Source organism: Mytilus edulis, chromosome 9 (genome assembly GCF_963676685.1).
Source record: "Mytilus edulis chromosome 9, xbMytEdul2.2, whole genome shotgun sequence".
Classification (NCBI taxonomy): Eukaryota; Metazoa; Mollusca; class Bivalvia; order Mytilida; family Mytilidae; genus Mytilus; species Mytilus edulis.
In genome coordinates this window covers 21,711,298-21,735,778 of record NC_092352.1, presented here as the reverse complement: position 1 = coordinate 21,735,778, position 24,481 = coordinate 21,711,298, and the positions used below count along the sequence as shown (strand labels likewise).

The window sequence follows — 24,481 nt, the reverse complement described above, 5'->3', positions numbered from 1 at the left end:
CCATGAAACTTTGGTGAATTGTTTATATCTATTGATGTAAGCTCCCTTTCAATTTTTATAAATTTCAGATTTTAAGTTTTGGATTTATAGGGCTTTATTCATAAAAAAAAGGGTGATTTTTAACACTTCGGACAATAACTCAAAAAGGCTTTCACCAATGTCCATGAAACTTTGGTGAATTGTTTATATCTATTGATGTAAGCTCCCTTTCAATTTTTATAAATTTCAGATTTTAAGTTTTGGATTTATGGGGCTTTATTCATAAAAAAAGGGTGATTTTTAACACTTCGGACAATAACTCAAAAAGGCTTTCACCAATGTCCATGAAACTTTGGTGAATTGTTTATATCTATTGATGTAAGCTCCCTTTCAATTTTTATAAATTTCAGATTTTACATTTCCGTGTTATGAATTTTTATGCTTAAAAAAGGGGGGATTTTTCCAATTTTGGGACAATAACTAACACTTTCACAAAATTTTATGTATGGATGAAAAATTAAAGACAACAAACTTAGTTAAATTTGAGGTAGCCTTAATAGTGCCAATTTTTTTGTGCATTTTTATTTATTATTTGGGGGGGGGGGGGTTATTTGACAGGGCTCACACTATTTCTAGTTGATCATATAAATTCATTTAAAGCATAAAAGACAAGTTAAAAGAGCAACGGGCGTATCATGCGCTAAAGCGCAGCCCTTTATTGAAGAAGTTGAAGTCCAATCAACTTGAAACTTAGTACACTTGTTCCCCATGATATGATCTTTCTAATTTTAATGCCAAATTATAGTTTTGACCCCAATTTCATGGTCCACTGAACATAGAAAATGATAGTGCGAAGTTCAGGTTAAAGTTTTTGGTCAAGGTAGTTTTTGATGAAGTTAAAGTTACATCAACTTGAAACTTAGTACACATGTTCCCTATGATATGATCTTTCTAATTTTAATTCCAAATTAAAGTTTTGACCCCAATTTCACGGTCCACTGAACATAGAAAATGATAGTGCGAGTGGGGCATTCTTGTACTATGGACACATTCTTGTATGAAAAATATTTTAATGACTTTTCAATTTATTTTTCTTTCTTCAATTGTGAAGTTGCATTTGTTGCTTTCTATAAAGTATACATTTGTCAGTTGGTAATTTTTTCAAGGTTTCCGAAATGTGTCAGAATTCTATGAACGTAAAATTATTCATCATCAGTTTTTTCACAGCATGAATAATTTACACTAATTTAGTCAGAACTTTTACTCACTACTTTTTGACAAGATTCATTGTGGAAGATTGATTCCACCTGCCGAAGAAGATCCTTAGAGTCTGAATTGGTCCTTTGACAACAATATGTTATTGTGATATTTATTTTCACCTTAATTGCAATTGGTTATTTTTTCTTGTTTTAAGAACTTATCTTGCTGATCATTTTTGCAGTTAACCTCTATTGGTGATAATTTTCACAACAAAATAAAAAATGTAATTAGATATACTTCAAGGAGTCAATTTATAATCAAGTACTATTATGTTGCTAACAGTTTGTCTCTATCTTTTATTGCTGTTTCTTTTTCTCTTGTAGTTGTTTCGCCTTTTTTGTAAAGATTGCGGTCTTATCATGACACAGGATTAACCGATTTTTATAAGCATGACTTGTGAAAAGTCAAATTATTGTGCATGAAAACAGGAAACCAAACTTGGAATAACACATGAAATTATAAGTATATGTAGAGAATGGTAAGCTAGATACAGGAATCTGACAAAACAATAAGCAAGATCAGGGATCAGACCCTAAAAACGCAATATCTGATTTGAAGGTCAATCACTTTTATAATAAGATGAAAATCTTTCTTTGATTAACCATTTTTGCTGTTTACAGTTTCTTTCTATTTAAAGAATGTAGCCAAAAAATTTGACAATACTTGAAAGTAGTTCTATTGCAATTATAGTCAATTGACAATTTCCTTCATGTGGAATGATTTGTAGATCTTTGTTTGCTAATCATTTTTCATGTTTACAGTGTGCTGAAGACTGTTTGTCTTTTTTGCCTGTTGGATTGCTGTCTCAGTGATGTTGACCTAATATATCTGTTTATTCATATTTAGTAGGCCAATAAACCAAGAAGAAATAATTGTTTGGAAACAAATCTGTAGGAGGATCTGTAAATTGTTTATATATATTTGTTAGACATGTAGGATAAAGTATTTTACAGTTTGAATTAAAGGTCATGTCAAAAATACCATTAGACCAAACATATATATGGAAGTCAAAATTTAATTTTTATTTTCAAATTCAATCCTCATCATAGCAGTAGACATAAGCCATATAGCTTAAACCCTGCATAAAAAGATGTGGTGTGAGTGCCAATGATATAACACTCCATCCACGTCACAATTTGTGATTTAAGTAAACCATTACAGGTCAAAGTACTGCCTTGGCTCACTGAGCAGCATGCTATAAAAGCTATATCATGTCAACCTCTAATAAATTTAGTATAAGCAAGCATATTTTTATGAACTTGATATTTTGACTTTTAGTTATGAAGAAGTTTTAAAAGCCATTGATTCTTAAATATTTTAAGTCCTCTATTTTCACAAAATAATTGTTGTCCTATTGGGTACAAAAAGACACTACTCCATTTATATTACTTTTGTATGGATAATAGAAGAGTTGTGGTATATGACAATGACATAACGTCGAAAAATAAGCTAGAGATAGAAAGATGGTCTATAAGAATAAGAATTTTATTAGTCTAAAATCCAAACAATAGGATTGTTACTAAAATACAAAACAAAAACAAACAAACAGACAGACAGGCATATTAATTACAAAACGATAGACATTAAACACTACAAACATGTAGCATTGAAAGAAAAAAAAAATATAGATTATTAATATTAATTATAATACTATTTTTGACAGCATGCCTCCTCTTTAAAATTATTAATTCAAATACATTGTATTATGCTTATATATAACATTATAAGTTGAGCCATCAATTACACAGTTCATATATTGACATTATAATTGTTTCTCTCATTATACATTTCACTTATAACAATAATAAGTAAAATATCACATTCTTCGCAGGAAAATATAAAATCAAATTTGTTTTCTTCACTCATTGAATTAAAACTGGGGACAATACTAAAAATTTCATTAAACATTTTGATCCTAGTTTTATTAATTTCTGAACATGTTATGATAAAATGAAATTCATCTTCCACCTCTTTATGGCATAAAGGACATATTCTATTTTTTAAAGCTGTTTCACGTTCAACAGCCAGCATACTATTACTTATTCTTATTTTAGCATACCGGTAATTTTTTGTAACATTTTTATCTAAATTCACATGATTCAATAAAAGGTACTTTTCTAGTTCATACTTTACTTTAAATTTTCTGTAGGTTCTTAGTTTATTTCCATTTATTGAATTATCATCTTTAAAGAGACAATTTTGCCAAAATATGATGTAATTTTCATTGAGCTTCTTCACGACGGCTTAAAGTAATCGTTTTTTAGAAAAGGTACATTGATTTTCCCAAACATGAGTGAAATTCAAATTTGAAAGTAGCATTTTAACTTTTGAAGCAAATCCATCATTTAACTGCTTGTTAGCTTTATAAACATTATATAATAAAGACTCATTTTCATTTGACTTTAAAATATGTAACCAAAATCCTACAGAAGACTTAAGGGTCTGTATACCAATAGGGTACATTCCCAATTCAGCTAATACAGCTGTATTTACTGCCTTTAAATTAACATTTAGAAGACCTTTTGCAAATTTGATCTGGAGATTTACTCATTCCATAGGTCTATATGAGACTGCCAAAGGATTTTTATATTTCAAGGAATGGCTAATACTGCTATTAACTTTAACTTAGTCTCAATATTTGAGTTCCTTAACCCATTGTGAGAGAATAAAATTAAGAATTGAAATGGGGAAAGTGACAACATCCTGACCAAAGAGCAGAAAACAGACGAAGGCCACAAATTGGTCTTCAATACAGCAAGAAAATCCTGCACTCATAGGCGGGCTACAGTTGGCTCTTAAAATAAATGTGTACTAGTTCAAAGAAAATAGATGTCACACTAAACTCCAAAACATATAAATGAACTAAAATTAAAAAACATACAAGACTAACCTAGGCCAGAGGCTCCTGACTTCTGACAGGCACATAAATGCCTCTAACATGTGTAGGTGTTCAATTATTTAATGCGGATATTAGAATAAATTTATCTGGTTACTTGTTTGATTTAGGTTGTCTATTCACAGAAGGAGTAACCTTGTTGTGTTCAAAAACAGCATTCACACTGTAGAACTTGAAGTGTTAATAATAAATTAAGCATGTAAGATTTTTCTGGGTGATTGAACATGAAATTTAATATGTTGACAGTATTTTGGTTTGATGGTCTGCTTGTTATTGTGTTTTGATTTTAAAATGACTAAGTGTTGTTTACATATATATATATATATATATATATATATAATGTCTAAAAATAGCAACAATCAACATTCAATCTAATTAAGCGTGGATCAGTTTGTGAAGATAAACTGATACAGTTACTGAATTAAAATTATATAAATGTCTAAGAATATAACTAAAACACACTAATTGATACATTAAAAAGTTCTATTAGATGTTAAATAGAAATACGCAATATTTCGCTAAACAAATTAGCTTCATCAGGCGTGTGCATCTCTCAAGGTGAAATCGGATGCATGACAAAAAAATATTTTTGTAGCTTAATCTATACAAGATTTGAGGGATGGGTGTAACATATTAATTCGGTCATAAAATATGTTTGTAGCTACAACTACATGAAGTTGGAATAAAAGTTTAACACATTTATAGATGTTCGATTAATTGTATGAATTTTTATAAATTAATCTGTATGATTTCAAGATAGCTATGGTTTTGATTTGCTTTGAAATGATAACGTAACATTGGCTAAAGTAAAATCCAAATTCTCGAGACCTACCAAATAACGTGAATTCAGCCGTATCAAAACTTGGATCTACCGAAAAACGACTACTCCAAAATTCATTTGAGTCTCGAAGAACGCATCCTTTCGAATGTACCATACAAACCCTTGTCTTGGCTCCGTTATATTGATGACATCGACATCAAATGGAACGAAACTGCAGAACGCCTGCAAGAATTTCTCGATTTCTGTAACAACTTTCATCAATCGATCAAGTTCACATCTGAAGTTTCAAATGAGAAAATTGCGTTTCTCGACACCACCATAACTTTAGAAAACGGAGTCATGACAACAGACCTTCACACCAAAAAAACTGATAAACACCAATTTCTCTCTCCGAAGAGTTGTCACCCGAAACACTGCTCCCGGAGCATTCCGTACAGCCAAGCCATCAGGTTAAAACGGATTTGTTCATCGGAATCAAAGTTAAACCATCGTTTAGGGCAACTCAGACAGCAACTCAAATCAAGAGGTTATAAGAACAAAAGCATTTCAGAAGCTTTCGGAAAAGCAAACGAAAAAGAACGAACAAACCTACTTGAATACAAAGAAAAGACGGCCCAGACAAATAAAATCCCGTTTGTTGTTAGCTTTCATCCTCATCTGACAAATATTTCATCAATTGTCCACAAACACTGGCGTCTTATTGAAAATGATCCTTCCTTAAGCGAGATTTTTCCATCACCTCCCGTTATGGCTTACCGCAGACCAAAAAACCTCAAAGATATTCTAGTATCATCCAAAGTATCTAAACGGGAGATATCAACAATCGGAGGTTATAAACAATGCGGAAGGGGCAATTGTAAGTGCTGCAAAGTCGCCAATATAGAAACCCAGTTCATCAGCACAGTCACAAAGAAAAATTACAACATATTTATAACATCAAATTGCAAAACGCAAAATTGCATTTATGTTCTAACGTGTGGAACTTGCAAATTACAATATGTTGGTGAAACAGAAACCCCATTTAACATCCGACTAAATAACCATCGGTCATTTTATACAAAAGAAAGGAACTGCCCAATTACAAGACACCTTTTAAGAGCAGGACATGATTTTGAAAACATCACATTTCAAATCATTGAGAAAAATCAAAATTGGGATACACAAGGAAGACAAAAAAGAGAGAGATTTTGGATGCACCAGTTACGAACTCTTGAACCTGATGGACTCAATGAGAGAGACGAAAAAAGATTTCAAAGCAAATCAAAACCATAGCTATCTTGAAATCATACAGATTAATTTATAAAAATTCATACAATTAATCGAACATCTATAAATGTGTTAAACTTTTATTCCAACTTCATGTAGTTGTAGCTACAAACATATTTTATGACCGAATTAATATGTTACACCCATCCCTCAAATCTTGTATAGATTAAGCTACAAAAATATTTTTTTGTCATGCATCCGATTTCACCTTGAGAGATGCACACGCCTGATGAAGCTAATTTGTTTAGCGAAATATTGCGTATTTCTATTTAACATCTAATAGAACTTTTTAATGTATCAATTAGTGTGTTTTAGTTATATTCTTAGACATTTATATATATATATATATATATATATATATAATCTGAATCATCAATTCAATAAATAACAATGTTGAGACACTGTTAGTCAACAATTTAATTTTTTGACGTATGTATGGTATTTAAAAAATACACAAAAGGAAGACGTGTGAATGTCTATGTATTTTTAAATTCGAACAAAACCCATACTTAACCTACCTATTGCTTTCATTTGTTTTTTGTCCTTTTTGGTTAAATATATTGGCTTAAAAATGCAATAAATGAAAAGTCTGTGCAAAAAAAATTCTGATTCAAAATGATAGCTTTCCTGGTTTCAGACTGGTAGAACTTGAAATATAACCCTTCAAAATATTTGTCAACATCCAATGAAAATTATCTTTCCAAACGAAATTGCATTAGAATGAAATATTTACCACTGGACATGAAGCAAACATGAATCAATAAATGAACCTATTTTGAAATTATTATTTTTATTGGACACTTTAACTTTTGATGCAACATAAACCTTTAAGTTTATATTTGGACGTGATAATTGTTGGTTTCGAGGAAGTAGGAAGTAATGACACCTACCTGTCAAGTAACGCACAGTTGTAGCTGCTAATTGATATGGATGAACAATTCTGTTTAGTTCCGTCATTGTTTAATTATTAATTTTGATGTTATATATTTTGTTTTGGAATATAGGGTTATTGCGTGAATATTGGGGAATATTGTCCCGAGTAGAATTTTATATTGCATGAGCTTGCGAGTGCAATATAATATGTTCTATGAGGGACAATATTCCCCAATATTCATGCAATAACCCTTTTAGTGTATAGCAATATAATATTTAAAAGTAAAAATTGGTTTAAACTAAGCTTTTGTCGTTGATGACGTCATAAATTTTGAAGATTTATTGCACGCTAACTTTTGGTTACTTTCTGTGGGAAATATTATATTGCTATACAATAATATTCAATACTGCAGGTATTTGGTTCACACATGATGGTGTTGTCTAGATTGGATAATGCAAAATGGTAGCATTTTTATTGTGCTGTGAAAAGGAGGAGGGTAGCCTATTTTCAAATAAACTTTGTTTCATGGTAAAGCATGACAAATGAAGGGCATCCTAATACTTTAATGCAGCAGAGTGTTAAAATACCTAGATTGATGCAATATAAAGTATTATTTGCAAAAAAAATTGTTGAAATTGTAGTTGGTCTGATGTTTACCTTAACATCTCCTTTTATTTGTTTTAAGGGGAGAGATATGCTTAATAAAGTTTTAATCAGCAGTTAGCCCTTATTGAACTTTTTGATACCAGTACATGAGTTTTTGTTAATGAATATATTTAAGCTTTTGCTGAAATGTTGCTGTTCCGTCATTCTAAAAACGACAGAACTCCTTACCAATGACAATTGTCTGTATCTGACTCTCTAAAGATTGTTGACAAATGGAATTTCTCTAAAGATGAACATTTAGTTGTATTACTTATTTATTGCAGATTAAATGCTGATGGAGTGAGAGAATACTTCCCAGCACCATTAGTTTTGAAGGGATTATTGGATTTATGTTCCAAGCTTTTTCATATACAGTTTCAGGTTTGTAGTGAAATTATACCTTTAAGTATGATAATAATTTATACCTGTAGTATGATAATAATTATACCTGTAGTATGATAATAATTTATTGCAGAAAATATCAAAGAAAAAGAGATTCTGAGAAATTGTAAAAGCTAGTGTTCAAAAAAATAAAATAAAAAAATACTTTAGCTAGGGGGAAATATCAATAAGTCTTTGACCTTGAAAAAAAAAAAATTTCTTTTTTTCTTTTTCTTTTTTGGCTAAACTTAAATAGAGATAAATTGTGAAATGAAATAGTTTGTTGTCATTGGATTCCTTATACAAGTTACTGTCCTTGAAAGAAGGTTTTATCCAATTATTTTCATATTTTGTAGAAATCATTTTAGATACAAATAAATTATTTTTACAAAGATGTTAAAAGCACAAAAAGATTACAAATAGTTGAACCTTGTCAATTAAACATTTCAAATATTCCATAAACAGCGACTTGATTGTGCAAAGTTTTAAAATAACAGCGACTTTTTTAATCAAACCAAAAAATGATATTTGAGATGTGATCCAATCAAAATTGTCACTTCATGCCAAGTTGTATTCGAATAGAAACTTGCATTGGTACTGTTATATCAGTTTTTGTCTTGCCTGTGACAAAAAAAGCAGTATACGAGACATAGACCTTACTTTCGACTGCAGCAGCATAAACTATTTGTATAAGGTTTATATACATAAGGTAGAAGACCTAGATGCTTCATATCTTTTATGCGTATACCTTATGTTACAAAGTTTCTGTCAATCATTACTCTTTGACCTCATTTTGATTGTTCAGCGACTTCTTTGAAGAAAAAAATTATAAATATTTTGTCATGTGAATTTCTCACTTATAATGAATAATAGGATAACTATATTTTGTATATGGGTTCCTTGCAATGTTCTACATGTCTGTCAGACAGAGTTCATCTGACCTCAACCTCATTTAATGAATCAGTGATCAAGGTTAAAGTTACATTTTTAGATCCATTTCTCAAATACTATAAGCTGTTGGTCAACTATATTTGGTGTATGGGATGATTACAATGGGTACATTTCAGTCTGGCAGGTTTCATTTGACCTTGACCTCATTTTCTTGGTTTTCAAGTAATTTAAGCAATAGGTCAACTATATTTGGTGTTTGGAATAATTGTAAGGTGTACATGTCTGTCTGTCAGGTTTCATCTAACCTTGACCTAATTTCCTTGGTTCAATGGTCAATGTTAAGTTTTTGTGTTTTGGTTTGTTTTTCAATTAGAATATGTAGTAGGTCAACTTATTTGGTGAATAAAAAAAATGTAAGGTGTTTTTAGAAAAGGAAGATGTAGTATGATTGCTAAGGAGACCCCTCTCTATTCAAGTCACAATTTGTAAAAGTAAACCATTATATATTAAAGTACAGTCTTCAACGTGTCGGTGTGACATGATTTATCTGACCTTGACCTCATTGTGATAGATCAGTTTCTGTTATGCTTTTAATAAATCAGTTATCTTTAAGACTGTCAACATAAACTCATTGGGTCAGTAAAGCAGGATAGAATTCACCTTGTGCACTCTCGTTCAAACTTGATTATATATTTAATATACAGTCAGACATATGATAAGATACAGATCACTTTTGAAATTTTGTCGTAGTTGTGACCTTTGAACAAGGAAATTTGCTTTAAAATTTTCAATTGTCTGCACTTTCTTTTGTAATACCTGAAGTTGAAAATTAGGTATTTAAATGCAGGAAGTGACCTATCAAGTTTGACGTTGGTTTTCGTTGGTTTTTCATCAGCTGTAATACTAATTGCATTCAATATAATCATTGCAGCTTGGATTTGACTTTGTATTGCATATGATATACCTTTAGAACGATGCTCTTTGGTCAGGTTGGTGTCTCTTTGACACATTCCCCATTTTCATTTTCAATTTTTTCTATAATATTGTAAATAGAAATTATTGCAATGTTTTTATTATTGCGAAAAATGCGACAGGGTTAAAATCACAAAAATATAATCTTGCATATTGAAATTTTTATATAAATTTTAACATGATTTTTCTCAATATCCCAAAAATTTTAATTGTATTTGAAAATGACAAAATCGCAATAATAAAAAGTAAAATCACAAAAGTACTGAACTTCGAGGAAAATTCAAAACGGAAAGTCCTTAATCAAATGGCAAAAATGGATAAATTACATCAAACAACTGTCATATTCCTGACTTGGCACATGTATTTTCAAATGTAGAAAATGGTGGATTGAACCTGGTTTTATAGCGCTGAACCTCTCACTTGTATTATGCAAATGCATGCAACAATTTCTGAATTAACAGTATTTTTAGCTCACCTGGCTTTAGAATACATGTGTACATATAGATTGTATAATATAATAACTACCGGTAGTTCAGTCTTAAAACAAGTTCAGTTTTCAAAGTCTGACTGTGTCATATCTTTATAATTTTGGTCAACAAATGTCTCAGTCAGGTTAATAAAAAATCATCACTTCCATAGAGTGATAATATAAGACATATTACTGTCCTGTGTTCAAGGTATCCTGATCATGCCTCCTCTGACATAAACCTACTGGTCCACAAGTTATTAATATTGAACATTTTACAACTATTGTCAAAAGAGTGATTCATTCTCCTTAGTGCATCTATCCTGATTACTAATTACAACATGCCTTCCTCTTCATATTAAGTAGTATGTATTAAAAAAAAGAAAATAACTTTAACAAACCTATTTTTATTTTATTTTGTAATAGAATTCTGGACTTCAGTAGTGATGACTGTATCTCTACTGAAATCCTAGATTTCCATACTTATTTTTACATTTTTCTCCATGTTTCTATTTGTCATTTTTACCTCTACAGATCAGTACAGTGTATGTTTTAGTGGCCTTTAAATGCATACTAAAAGATATACTTTTCTTCAATATGATAATGCTGAATAGTTTTGTTTTATATTTCCTCATCCAAACTGATATAGGATTAAACGCCTTTTTAAAGAAATTTATTGGTGTATAAACTCGACGGAGGACTTTTATGATATGTTTGTGAGTGACTTGGTCCAGTTTATACACCAATAAATTCCTTTAAAAAGGCGTTTAATCCTTATAATTCTTTAAAATTGGAGATGAGGAATATTTTTTTCCACACTTGTAGCCTCTATCATACGTAAATTGTAGATGTGTGTCATTGAATAAGCCTGGCGCATGAATATATTTGTTGGTTAACCCAAAAAATATGTACTCAATGAAATTTGCTATCTGATAAAAAATAAACTACGTTATTATCGCAGCCATCTTGTTTACATTGATTACGAAAAGAAGTTCGGTCAGCGTTGTCTATAGAAAAATAAACAAGGTAAAGATCAACCAGCGGAAGTCCTCTCGACTAATCATATCAAAGTATTCCTAATATGCAAATCATATAAGAATTATTATCTTTTAAACCCTTTTCTTTGTTTAATTGTTTCAGGAAAACAAAGATGTTCCAGTGTGGCATGAGGATGTTTGGGTTTATAATATCCTGGACAAAGATGGTATGTCATGTATTGATATGTATTATGAAGATTTGGGCTTACCTCTTTGTTTTCTTAGATCAGTTTAAATGTATCCTATTTACATATTTTTTGTCTCACCTTGACGGAGTCAAAAAGTGAGACATAGGTATGAGACATAGTTTATGGGGAACCACTAGTGATAGGTCAATAATATTTGGTATTCAGTTGTTTAAGAATTTCGCATATTTCATTTTCATGGAGATTATTTGGCCCCTCCCCCTCAGTCATTGTTTATCGACTTTCAAACTTTTGCTTAGTTTGAATGTATTAGTTTGTGATTAGATCAGTTTAAGATTAACTGCTAATGTTAAGTCAATGAAATTTGGTATGCAAACTTATTGGCGTTTTCAAGTATTGTTTCCCTACCTTTTCTTCATTGTTCAAATTCTGTTCTGCTTGACCCGAGAATCTATTCCACTTGAACTTTTCCATTGTGGCGTCAGATATTTTCTAGTATGACATAAAAATTTTACAAGAACTTTTGAGATGTTATGTAATAGCAGAAAATAGCGAGAAGATGTATTGATCTTGCAATATTATGTTTGAACTGACACAATCATGATCTGCCTCTAAAAAATTCAAAGAAGTATATTTTTAATCAACAGAAACACTATAATAAAATGATATAAGTGTATTGTAGAATATCATGCTATCACTTTGGTGTGACCTTTCTAAGGGCTTGTGCACTGCACTGCTAGAGCTTCATTTTTGTCGAGCCTTCGACTTTAGTCGAAAAAGCGATCCTACAATCCGTTGGCGGCGGCATCCACAAATATTCACTCTGTGGTTAAAGTTTTTAAAATTTTACTAATATCTTTCTTAAACTATCTTGGATTTCTACCACACTTGGACAGAAGCTCGTTTATGATCATAAGATAGTATCCAGAAGTAAATTTTGTAAAAATAAAATTCTATTTTTTCCGTATTTTACTTTTAAATGGACTTAGTTTTTCTGCCAGGAAATATTACATTCACTCTGTGGTTAAAGTTTTTATACGCCCGTCGTCTTTTAGACGGGACGTATTATGGTATACCGTTGTCCGTCCGTCCGTCCGTCCGTCGTCCACACTTCGGACAATAACTCAAAAACACTTTCACCAATTTCCATGAAACTTAAGTGAATTGTTTATATCTATTGACCTAAGCTCCCTTTCGTTTTTTTTTAATTTCAGATTTTAAGTTTTGGATTTATGGGGCTTTATTCATAAAAAAGGGGGGATTTTCAACACTTCGGACAATAACTCAAAAAGGCTTTCACCAATGTCCATGAAACTTTGATGAATTGTTTATATCTATTGATGTAAGCTCCCTTTCAATTTTTATAAATTTCAGATTTTAAGTTTTGGATTTATGGGGCTTTATTCATAAAAAAAAGGGGGATTTTCAACACTTCGGACAATAACTCAAAAAGGCTTTCACCAATGTCCATGAAACTTTGGTGAATTGTTTATATCTGTTGATGTAAGCTCCCTTTCAATTTTTATAAATTTCAGATTTTAAGTTTTGGATTTATGGGGCTTTATTCATAAAAAAAAGGGGGATTTTCAACACTTCGGACAATAACTCAAAAAGGCTTTCACCAATGTCCATGAAACTTTGGTGAATTGTTTATACCTATTGATGTAAGCTCCCTTTTAATTTTTATAAATTTCAGATTTTAAGTTTTGGATTTATGGGGCTTTATTCATAAAAAAAAGGGGGATTTTCAACACTTCGGACAATATCTCAAAAAGTCTTTCACCAATGTCCATGAAACTTTGGTGAATTTTTTAAATCTATTGATGTAAGCTCCCTTTCAATTTTTATAAATTTCAGATTTTACATTTCCGTGTTATGAATTTTTATGCTTAAAAAAGGGGGGATTTTCGAATTTTGGGACAATAACTAACTTTCACAAAATTTTATGCAACTTTGATAAATTGTTTATATCTATTGACATAAGCTCCCTTTCCATTTTTATAAATTTTAGATTTTACGTTTTCTTAAGTAATGAATTTTTATACCTTAAAAAGGGGGATTTTATGAAACTTTGGTGAATATATTAATGTAACATCCCTTTTGATTTGTATATATATTTCTAGTTGATCATATTCATTTAAAGCATAAAAGACAAGTTAAAAGAGCAACGGGCGTATCATGCGCTAAAGCGCAGCCCTTTATTTAAATTTTACTAATAACTTTCTTAAACTATCTTGGATTTCTACCAAACTTGGACAGAAGCTTGTTTATGATCATAAGATAGTATCCAGAAGTAAATTTTGTAAAATAAAATTCAATTTTTTTCGGTATTTTTCTTTTAAATGGACTTAGTTTTTCTGCCAGGAAATATTACATTCACTCTGTGGTTCAACTTTTTAAAATTTTAATAACTTTCTTAATCTATCCTGGGTTAGTACCAAACTTGGACCGAAGCTAGTTTATGATCATAAGACAGTATCCAGAAGTAAATTTTGTAAAAATAAAATTCCATTTTTTCCGTATTTTACCTTTAAATGGACTTAGATTTTCTGCCAGGAAACAACACATTCACTGTGTAGTTGTTTGTTTATGATCAAAAGCTAGTATCTAGAAGGAAATTTAGTTTTCTTCCAGTTGACATTACATTCAGTCTGCAGTTAAAAGTTTTTAAACAGTATTAAATTCATAAACTATCCTGGATTTTTACCAAACTTGGACAGAAGCTTCTTACAATTTAAAGATAATATCAACAGGAATATTTTATTGATTTATTTCCTCATTTTTGTTGAGCCTGCGATTAACAGAAAGAGTAGGCGAGACACTGGGTTCCGCGGAACCCTTACAAATTTTTTGTCGACCCTGCAACTTTTGTTGCAGAAAGCTCGACATAGGGATAGTGATCAGGCTACGGCGGCGGCGACGGTGTTAGCTCACTTCTTAAAAACTATATATTTTAGAATGTGGAAGACCTGGATGCTTCATATTTTGTATATGGATGCCTCATGTTACGAAGTTTCCGTCAGTCACATGTCCATTGTCCTTGACCTCATTTTCATGGTTCAGTGACCACTTGAAAAAAAAGTTCAGATTTTTTGTAATGTTAAATTCTCTCTTACTGTAAGTAATAGGATAACTATATTTCGTATGTGCGTACCTTGCAAGATCCTCATGCCCGTCAGACAGTTTTCACTTGACCTCGACCTCATTTCATGGATCAGTGAACAAGGTTAAGTTTTGGTGGTCAAGTCCATATCTCAGATACTATAAGCAATATGTCTAGTATATTCGGTGTATGGAAGGACTGTAAGGTGTACATGTCCAACTGGCAGGTGTCATCTGACCTTGACCTCATTTTCATGGTTCAGTGGTTATTGTTAAGTTTTTGTGTTTTGGTCTGTTTTTCTCATACTTTATGCAATAGGTTTACTATATTTGTTGTATGGAATGATTGTAAGGTGTACATGTCTAGCGGGCAGATGTCATCTGACCTTGACCTCATTTTCATGGTTCAGTGGTCAAAGTTAAGTTTTTGAGTTTTGGTCTTTTTATCTAATACTATATGTCGTAGGTCAACTATATTTGGTGTATGGAAATATTTTATAATCTATATGTAAATCGTGCAGGTTTTATTTGACCTTGACCTGGTTTTCACGGTTCATTGCTCAGTGTTAAGTTTTTGTGTTTTGGTCTATTTTCTTAAACTATAAGCAATAGGCTCAACTATATTTGTCATGTTTGTTGTATGGAAGCATTGTTAGCTGTGCATGTCTGCCTGGCATATGATTCAACTGACCTTGACCTCATTTTCATGATTCATGTTAAGTTTATGTGACACTCGTAATAAAGCTTTATATTTAGGAGTATCAACATAATATCAATGATTAGTAAAGAAGGCGAGACATTTAGTGTGTGCACTCTTGTTTATAAAACTGATAATTTATTTATTACATGCCAAGTTACTCAATTATGATTTTATCTCTTGCAAAGATTCTGGATAGGTTGGTGGGAAATATGTGACTTATAAAATCACAAATTTATCAAATCTAATATTTAGAAGGAAATTGGATTTTTAGAATGAAATAATTAACAATTGATTATCAACTTCAAGATAACTTATATTCTGAGAGATATTTGGTACAGAATAGTTATCAGCTGTCAAGGTCTTCCTCAAGGGATGGTTTAAAGTACCAGTGTCTTCAAGTATCTGTCTTTTAAATGGTTAGATGAATCTCTTTGTTCTTCTGAATTACGCAAAAGTGGTAAATTATTTATGCAACATTATTTTTGTGAAAGATTTTTTTACATCTTCTTTTAGTTGTTTTTCATTATGAGGAAAGATAGGAATTCCTATTTATTTTCACAAGGACTTGAATTGTTAAAAACAACTAATCATGATTTGTGCAATCAGCTTGATTTGTATATAATTACATTATAATTTACATGTATCTTTCACCAAAATCTGTCAGTTTGATTGGCTAACAACAATTGTGCATCATTTTAAAAATTAACCTTCATATCAAAATGAAATGTTGATCGTGATGAGACATGCTTCCTCAAAAAAGTGCACAGGTAAATTAAAGAAAAAATGAATAACACTTTATGGAATAAAAGAAAATGAACAAGTGATGATCAGTTGTTTAAGTTTATGATTGTATATTGTAGGTTCATATATCAGCACTTTTTATATTGATCCATACAACAGAAAAGGCAAAAGAAAGACCGCATGGATGGAGCCAGGTCGATGTATGTTGTCTTAATTTCTGCTTCTTGCTATGTTTTTGTATAGTTATAAAGCCAGCAATACGAATAAACTCACAAAACTTGTAACTAAACTAGGGATAAATAAATAAGGCTGTCAATTCTGTTTTCTGTTCTCTCTTGGTAGCGTGAATAAATAATCAATAGTAAAAATGATACATGTATTAAACATCTAGAACTGTCGATATATTTCAATACATGTACAATATTCGAGCAACAATATATAATTAACATATGGGGTGGAACTACTAAAATGATATTCTTTCTATTGTATTTTCGTACGGGCCGAATGGGATTATCTTAAATTCTACAATGACAACGTAAATAAATGCAAGGCATACAGCTATCTGTGCTGCTTCTAACCCCTTAACTATGACCCTTACTTGTAATATAAACTGTGAGGCATACAGCTAAATGCGCTGCTTCTCACCTCTAGGAACCCCTTGGCTGAGCCTTGGTGCAAGCCAAATGTAAACACAGCAAATACTAACGAACGTGACGTTGCACTGGTATTTATTTGAAATTCCCAGAAGTAAATATTCTAAGCAGGAAGAAAAACATAACGTCAAACGCTGACATAAAATATATGAGTCCTCGACTCAAAATGCTTATGATAGTACACTTTTGTTACTAAACCAATCACTTCCAGTCAAGAGCTCACAAATGAACACTTTTGGGTTCACTATTAGAATATTTACCCAACGGTAACGTTCTGAATAATACATGACATATATGACGTTATAGATACAGCTAGTAACATAAAGTAAAACGTACGTTAATTACTCATTCAATATACAGTGTACTTAATAGTAGAAATAACTTCTGACAACTTATATAAACTCTCTTAATACAATAACAACAATATTTCTTTACTTGGAAATAACCAATATACGCATTTACAACATATGTAATAAAATATGTAATTATTTGGTGTAAAAATCAAAAACATGTCTTAACAAATAATGTGTGATATACCTGACACAAATGGAGGGAAATTGGGCAAGTAAAATGAGACAGTTTTCATATGTTATTAGGAATATACAACATTTTGGAAATTCTTAGTGTAAAACTAACGAAAATAGGAAGTTTCATTTAACTCAATGTGTCTCAGCATCATACAAAATGGAACAGAACACTACAACCTTATGTAAAATTGAGAATGGAAATGTGTCAAAGAGACAATAACCTATACCAAAGAAGAGAAAATAGCCCAACGCTACCAATGAGTCTTCAAATGTGTCTCTTACACCTCACATGAACTAATCTCTCTCATGAATATTCCAAAAATTGCACATTTTACATTTGTTTTACATTTATTTTCTTTTGTAGTAAGAAGCTTCATCGGAACAACACCATTTTCATACATGGGATTAAACGTCATACCCCCATCCCATCCTTCAGAGCCAGGCTACATGACATTTCACGATGTACAGGAATTATTTGAGAATGTAAGTGAATTACATACCCCATATCCTTTGTATTTATATTTTAAACACTAAAATCAGCTTACTACTGAAAAAAAGTCGCATGAAAATTTAACATTTACTAGGTGGATATTAAATCAAGCACAACCAATAATACCATGGCCGAGAGAAAGCTCACAGTGAACCACAAAATATTTCACGGAAAACTACCTTTGAACCCTATTTATATGTTCTAAATACCCATTTTATGGTTACTTAAAATAAAAAAATAAAAAAATTTTCTTTACAATTGAAATTTGAAATGTTGAATAAAAATTCTAGTCAGAAATAATCTTAAATCAAATAAAGAAATTATGTTTGTGATCAGCAGGAAGCTGAACATGTAATTATTGCTATTTTCTGAAATTTTGTTTTGATCTTTTGTTTATTAAGTTAAAAATCCTTTAAATTATTAAATTTAAAAACAAAATCAAGAAAATAGTACATTTTGTATATGAAATATTATGAAAACTATTATTGCAAATCTTAACATTCTTTTTACTGCCTCATATTCATGTAACCCTGTATTAAATTAATAAATATGCATGCATACCAAACACCACAAATCTTGGTAGACTGACAAATATTGCAAATTTGGCTAAAAGGTACACATTAAAATCACAAAACATAATATATAAAAATTATAAGAATGGCTTCAATAGGTATAGAAAATGTATAATCTTCCTCTTTTTGTTAAGTTTGGGAATGGCTTACAACAGATGTTGACAACAGTACAGTATTCCGAGTTATCAGGACAGTATAACATTGAAGTGGATGCTGTTTTCACTGTAGCTAAACTAATGAGAAGATGGTTAACAAGACCAGAAGTCCTGATGAGCATCAGTTCTAATCCTATCACAGGAAAACCAATGTCCGAAGAGATGGCCAAAAAAATAATAGAAGGTCAGTCCCTATGTAATCACAGAAAAATTAATGTCAAAAGAGATGGTCAAATAATATTAGGGCTGTTCCAACAAAAACATGTCTGAATATATGGTTAAAAAAAAATAATAGATGGTCAGTTCTAATCTTTTCACAGAAAAACTAATGACCAAAGAGATAGCAAATGATGGTCAGTGCAAATCATATCACAGGAAAATCAGTCTCAAATATTTTGGTAAAATACAATTGAAGTTCAAGTTCATTCATATCACTGGAAAAATGAAACTGTATAGACCACAGACTAGATATGGCCTTGAACGCATAAAGAATAAAGTATTGTCTAACTTCTATTAATATATGTGGGGAAATATTATGGATAATAATTTCATTTTAAGAATAGTGTTACCGTATTTGTCTGTGTACAATATTCCCTTTTTACCCAAGATATATAGTTGGTAACTATAGGGATGCATATTATACACAACTAGAGGCAGTATTTAATTTTTTTTAGATATGATTGCATTAATATCTGAAATATTGTCGGATATATTTAAAGTTCCCTTTCAATTTTGAGATTTCAAGGAAAGTGGTTTCCAGATAATGGTCTATACCTCCAATTTGCAGTTACTAAAAATAAACCAAAATAGTTATTGAAAAAGGGGTTTCCTAATGATAACTCCAATGCCTCAGAAGGGATTGGAAACAAACTTGAATATATTGTAAAATATACGGTGAGGAAGATTGATCCCTATTATTTTCGGCTCTTTACAAATGAGGTCAAGATCACAATTGCAACAAATCCAAGTGCAATTTTAATTCTTGTCATTGGGATAGGAATTTCTTTTATAACAGGCTATTATTTGAACTTGGAATTATTTTTAATTATGGAATTTGCATAATTTCTTGTGCTGGAAATTTTTAATAAATTCCATGATTATTTGGTAAAAAAATGTATTATAATGTTTTGAGAGGATCATAACACTTTCCATACAATGTATTTTGTATAGATAGTGTTGTGCGCGGCACAGTACATTCTATTGAAAATGTACTATCTTCTTTGTAATAGAAAGTGTTGTGCGCAGCACAGAACATTTGGAGTACAGAATAAACATGGAATTTAGTAAAAATTTCCACCAAAAGAAATTATGCAAATTCCATAATTAAAAATAATTCTAAGTTCAAATAATACCCTGTTTTATGTAAAAACAAAATTACTTTCTGAAATCAGAGCAAAGAATTGTACCTAAGAGAAAACAATAAGAAACTATGCAAGCATAATACATAATGCCATTGGATCACTCACAAAAGTGCACTGATAAGGTTGTGTGGAGAAAAGTAGACGGCTCATCAAAGGTACTTTTATTTATAATTCGTGCGCTTTAATAAAGGATAGAAATTTCTTTAACAGTAGGTCTCAATTTATACGTTTCATGTGAATGAATATATCATTTTCATTTCTCATATATTTTTTATATCTTATAGGTGAATCTTCACTTGATGCCTACAATATGTGTTATGATCTGTGTAAAAGTGCTTTTGATATGGAATGCCATGTTCATCCGTAAGTATCTGTGTAAAAGTGCTTTTGATATGGAATGCCATGTTCATCCGTAAGTATCTGTGTAAAAGTGCTTTTGATATGGAATGCCATGTTCATCAATAAGTATCTGTGTAAAAGTGCTTTTGATATGGAATGCTATGTTCATCCGTAAGTATCTGTGTAAAAGTGCTTTTGATATGGAATGCCATGTTCATCAATAAGTATCTGTGTAAAAGTGCTTTTGATATGAAATGTCATGTTCATCCATAAGTATCTGTGTAAAAGTGCTTTTGATATGGAATGCCATGTTCATCAATAAGTATCTGTGTAAAAGTGCTTTTGATATGGAATGCTATGTTCATCCGTAAGTATCTGTGTAAAAGTGCTTTTGATATGAATGCTATGTTCATCCGTAAGTATCTGTGTAAAAGTGCTTTTGATATGGAATGTCATGTTCATCCATAAGTATCTGTGTAAAAGTGCTTTTGATATGGAATGCTATGTTCATCAATAAGTATCTGTGTAAAAATGCTTTTGATATGGAATGTCATGTTCATCCGTAAGTATCTGTGTAAAAATGCTTTTGATATGGAATTTCATGTTCATCCGTAAGTATCTGTGTAAAAGTGCTTTTGATATGGAATGTCATGTTCATTTGTAAGTATCTGTGTAAAAGTGCTTTTGATATGGAATGCCATGTTCATCAATAAGTATCTGTGTAAAAGTGCTTTTGATATGGAATGCTATGTTCATCCGTAAGTATCTGTGTAAAAGTGCTTTTGATATGGAATGCCATGTTCATCAATAAGTATCTGTGTAAAAGTGCTTTTGATATGGAATGTCATGTTCATCCATAAGTATCTGTGTAAAAGTGCTTTTGATATGGGAATGTCATGTTCATCCATAAGTATCTGTGTAAAAGTGCTTTTGATATGGAATGTCATGTTCATCCATAAGTATCTGTGTAAAAGTGCTTTTGATATGGAATGCCATGTTCATCAATAAGTATCTGTGTAAAAGTGCTTTTGATATGGAATGCCATGTTCATCCGTAAGTATCTGTGTAAAAGTGCTTTTGATATGGAATGCCATGTTCATCAATAAGTATCTGTGTAAAAATGCTTTTGATATGGAATGTCATGTTCATCCGTAAGTATCTGTGTAAAAGTGCTTTTGATATGGAATGCCATGTTCATCAATAAGTATCTGTGTAAAAATGCTTTTGATATGGAATGCCATGTTCATCCGTAAGTATCTGTGTAAAAGTGCTTTTGATATGGAATGTCATGTTCATCCATAAGTATCTGTGTAAAAGTGCTTTTGATATGGAATGTCATGTTCATCAATAAGTATCTGTGTAAAAATGCTTTTGATATGGAATGTCATGTTCATCCGTAAGTATCTGTGTAAAAGTGCTTTTGATATGGAATGCCATGTTCATCAATAAGTATCTGTGTAAAAGTGCTTTTGATATGGAATGCCATGTTCATCCGTAAGTATCTGTGTAAAAGTGCTTTTGATATGGAATGCCATGTTCATCAATAAGTATCTGTGTAAAAATGCTTTTGATATGGAATGTCATGTTCATCCGTAAGTATCTGTGTAAAAGTGCTTTTGATATGGAATGCCATGTTCATCAATAAGTATCTGTGTAAAATGCTTTTGATATGGAATGCCATGTTCATCCGTAAGTATCTGTGTAAAAGTGCTTTTGATATGGAATGTCATGTTCATCCATAAGTATCTGTGTAAAAGTGCTTTTGATATGGAATGTCATGTTCATCAATAAGTATCTGTGTAAAAATGCTTTTGATATGGAATGTCATGTTCATCCGTAAGTATCTGTGTAAAAGTGCTTTTGATATGGAATGCCATGTTCAATTATAAGTATCTGTGTAAAAGTGCTTTTGATATGGAATGCCATGTTCATCCATTAGTGATCTATGTTATTCCTTCAATGGAAGGGAGTCTTTATAGCAATGTTGTATTCAGGTAGCCATTGTTAATACTCTGGATTATTAGATGCTATCTTTTTTATTGTATGTGATATATCATTTGATCTGCAGTGGAGGGTTGTCTCATTGGCAATCGTTACACTGTTTTTTATAAAGATGTGTAAAGTATAAATCACCATTTTAAATAACTTATATATGCACTTCGTTATATACTTTCATGTTAATCAAAATTTAATATATATTGCTCTCTATGATTTGAAGAAATCAGATATGGTTAAAATATTATTTTATCAGCATCTTAAACTGTTACATAAAAATCAAATTCAGTTCCAGCTGTGCATTGATATCAAAGTTGTTTTCCCCACTGTTTTTTTGTATCAATAAACAAAGGGAGACTTAAATCTCTGTTATACAAAAATGAATTATAAACAGTTGACATTTACATGGGTACTCCAAAATAGATTATAAAAAGTTGACATTAATATCTTTAATCAAAAATAGATTATAAACAATTGACATTAACATTGTTACTCAAAAATAGATTATAAAAAGTTGACATTAATTTGTTAAATCATAAATAAATTATAAATGGTTGACATTAAAATGGTTAATCAAAAATAGATTATGAATAGTTGACATATTGATGGCCATACAGTTGCCTTAAAGTCCTTACAGATGCTTCATTGGAACTTTGGTGGATAGTTGTCTCATTGGCAATCATATCACATCTTGTTTATATATTAATAGTTTTACTGGTACTTATTTATAAAAAAGTTAATTTGATTTAGATTGTTTCCAAATTAAAACCTATGTAAATAACTTCTCACACCATTTTTCTTGCATTCATCTACAAAATATAAACATTAAAACACATGTACCAGCTGTAAAGTTTACATAAAAACAAACATGTGTCAAAAATTTAGTTACAATCAAAATTCAGACTTGTATCAAGTGTGAATATTGTGTCCAATTTGGCCCCAACTTATCAGGGTTGGACATCTGCAGTCATATCCAGCTGAGCTCATGGTGGCCAATTTGTTGGTTAGAGATAAACTGTAAACAGCAATAATGTTCAGCAAAGTAAGATCTACAAATAAGTTAATATTACCAAAATGGTCAATTGGCCCCTTAAGAAGTTATTGTCCTTTATAGTAAATTTTTGTAATCTTTTACAAAAGTCATCTGAAACAACTGAGACAAATCCGGCAGCGGCGGCGGTGTTAGCTCACTTCTTAAAAGCTATATATTTTAGAAGGAGGAAGACCTGGATGCTTCATATTTTGTATATAGATGCCTCATGTTAGGAAGTTTCCGTCAGTCACATGTCCAATGTCCTTGACCTCATTTTCATGGTTCAGTGACCACTTGAAAAAAAAGTTCAGAATTTTTGTAACGTTGAATTCTCTCTTATTATAAGTAATAGGATAACTATATTTGGTATGTGCGTACCTTGCAAGGTCCTCATGCACGTCAGACAGTTTTCACTTGACCTCGACCTCATTTCATGGATCAGTGAACAAGGTTAAGTTTTGGTGGTCAAGTCCATATCTCAGATACTATAAGCAATAGGGCTAGTATATTTGGTGTATGGAAGGACTGGAAGGTGTACATGTCCAACTGGCAGGTGTCATCTGACCTGGACCTCATTTTCATGGTTCAGTGGTTATAGTTAAGTTTTTGTGTTTTGGTCTGTTTTTCTCATACTTTATGCAATAAGTCTACTATATTTGTTGTATGGAATGATTGTAAGGTGTACATGTCTAGCGGGCAGATGTCATCTGACCTTGACCTCATTTTCATGGTTCAGTGGTCAAAGTTAAATTTTTAAGTTTTGATCTTTTTATCTAATATTATATGCCAAAGGTCAACTATATTTGATGTATGGAAATATATTATGATCTATATGTCAGTCCCGCAGGTTTTATTTGACCATGACCTCAATTGCACGGTTCATTGGACAGTGTTAAGTTTTTGTGTTTTGGTCTATTTTTCTTAAACTATAAGTAATAGGTCAACTATATTTGTTGTATGGAAGCATTGTTAGCTGTACATGTCTGCCTGGCATGGTTCATTTGACCTTGACCTCATTTTCCTGGTTCATTGGTCTTTGTTTAACTATCTTGTTTAATGTTAAGTTTATGTGACAGTTGTAATAACGCTTTATACTTAGGACTTTCAACATAATATCAATGATTAGTAAAGAAGGCGAGACATTTCAGTGTGTGCACTCTTGTTTTAAATGTGTCTGATGACACTGCGTGCCAACCAACATTGCTGACATGGCTAAAAA

General features: G+C 31.2%; 1 protein-coding gene across 1 annotated transcript in view; it reads left to right on the top strand.

Moving 5' to 3' along the window:
• The window catches only part of LOC139489665 (uncharacterized), a 79,723-nt gene that overhangs the window by 45,954 nt on the left and 9,288 nt on the right, over positions 1–24,481 (top strand). The window contains exons 10-15 of the mRNA XM_071276315.1: positions 7,986–8,082; positions 11,552–11,615; positions 16,257–16,337; positions 17,682–17,800; positions 18,514–18,718; positions 20,180–20,258. Of these exons, the coding sequence (XP_071132416.1) occupies positions 7,986–8,082; positions 11,552–11,615; positions 16,257–16,337; positions 17,682–17,800; positions 18,514–18,718; positions 20,180–20,258 (645 nt within the window). The remainder of the gene's footprint in view (positions 1–7,985; positions 8,083–11,551; positions 11,616–16,256; positions 16,338–17,681; positions 17,801–18,513; positions 18,719–20,179; positions 20,259–24,481) is intronic.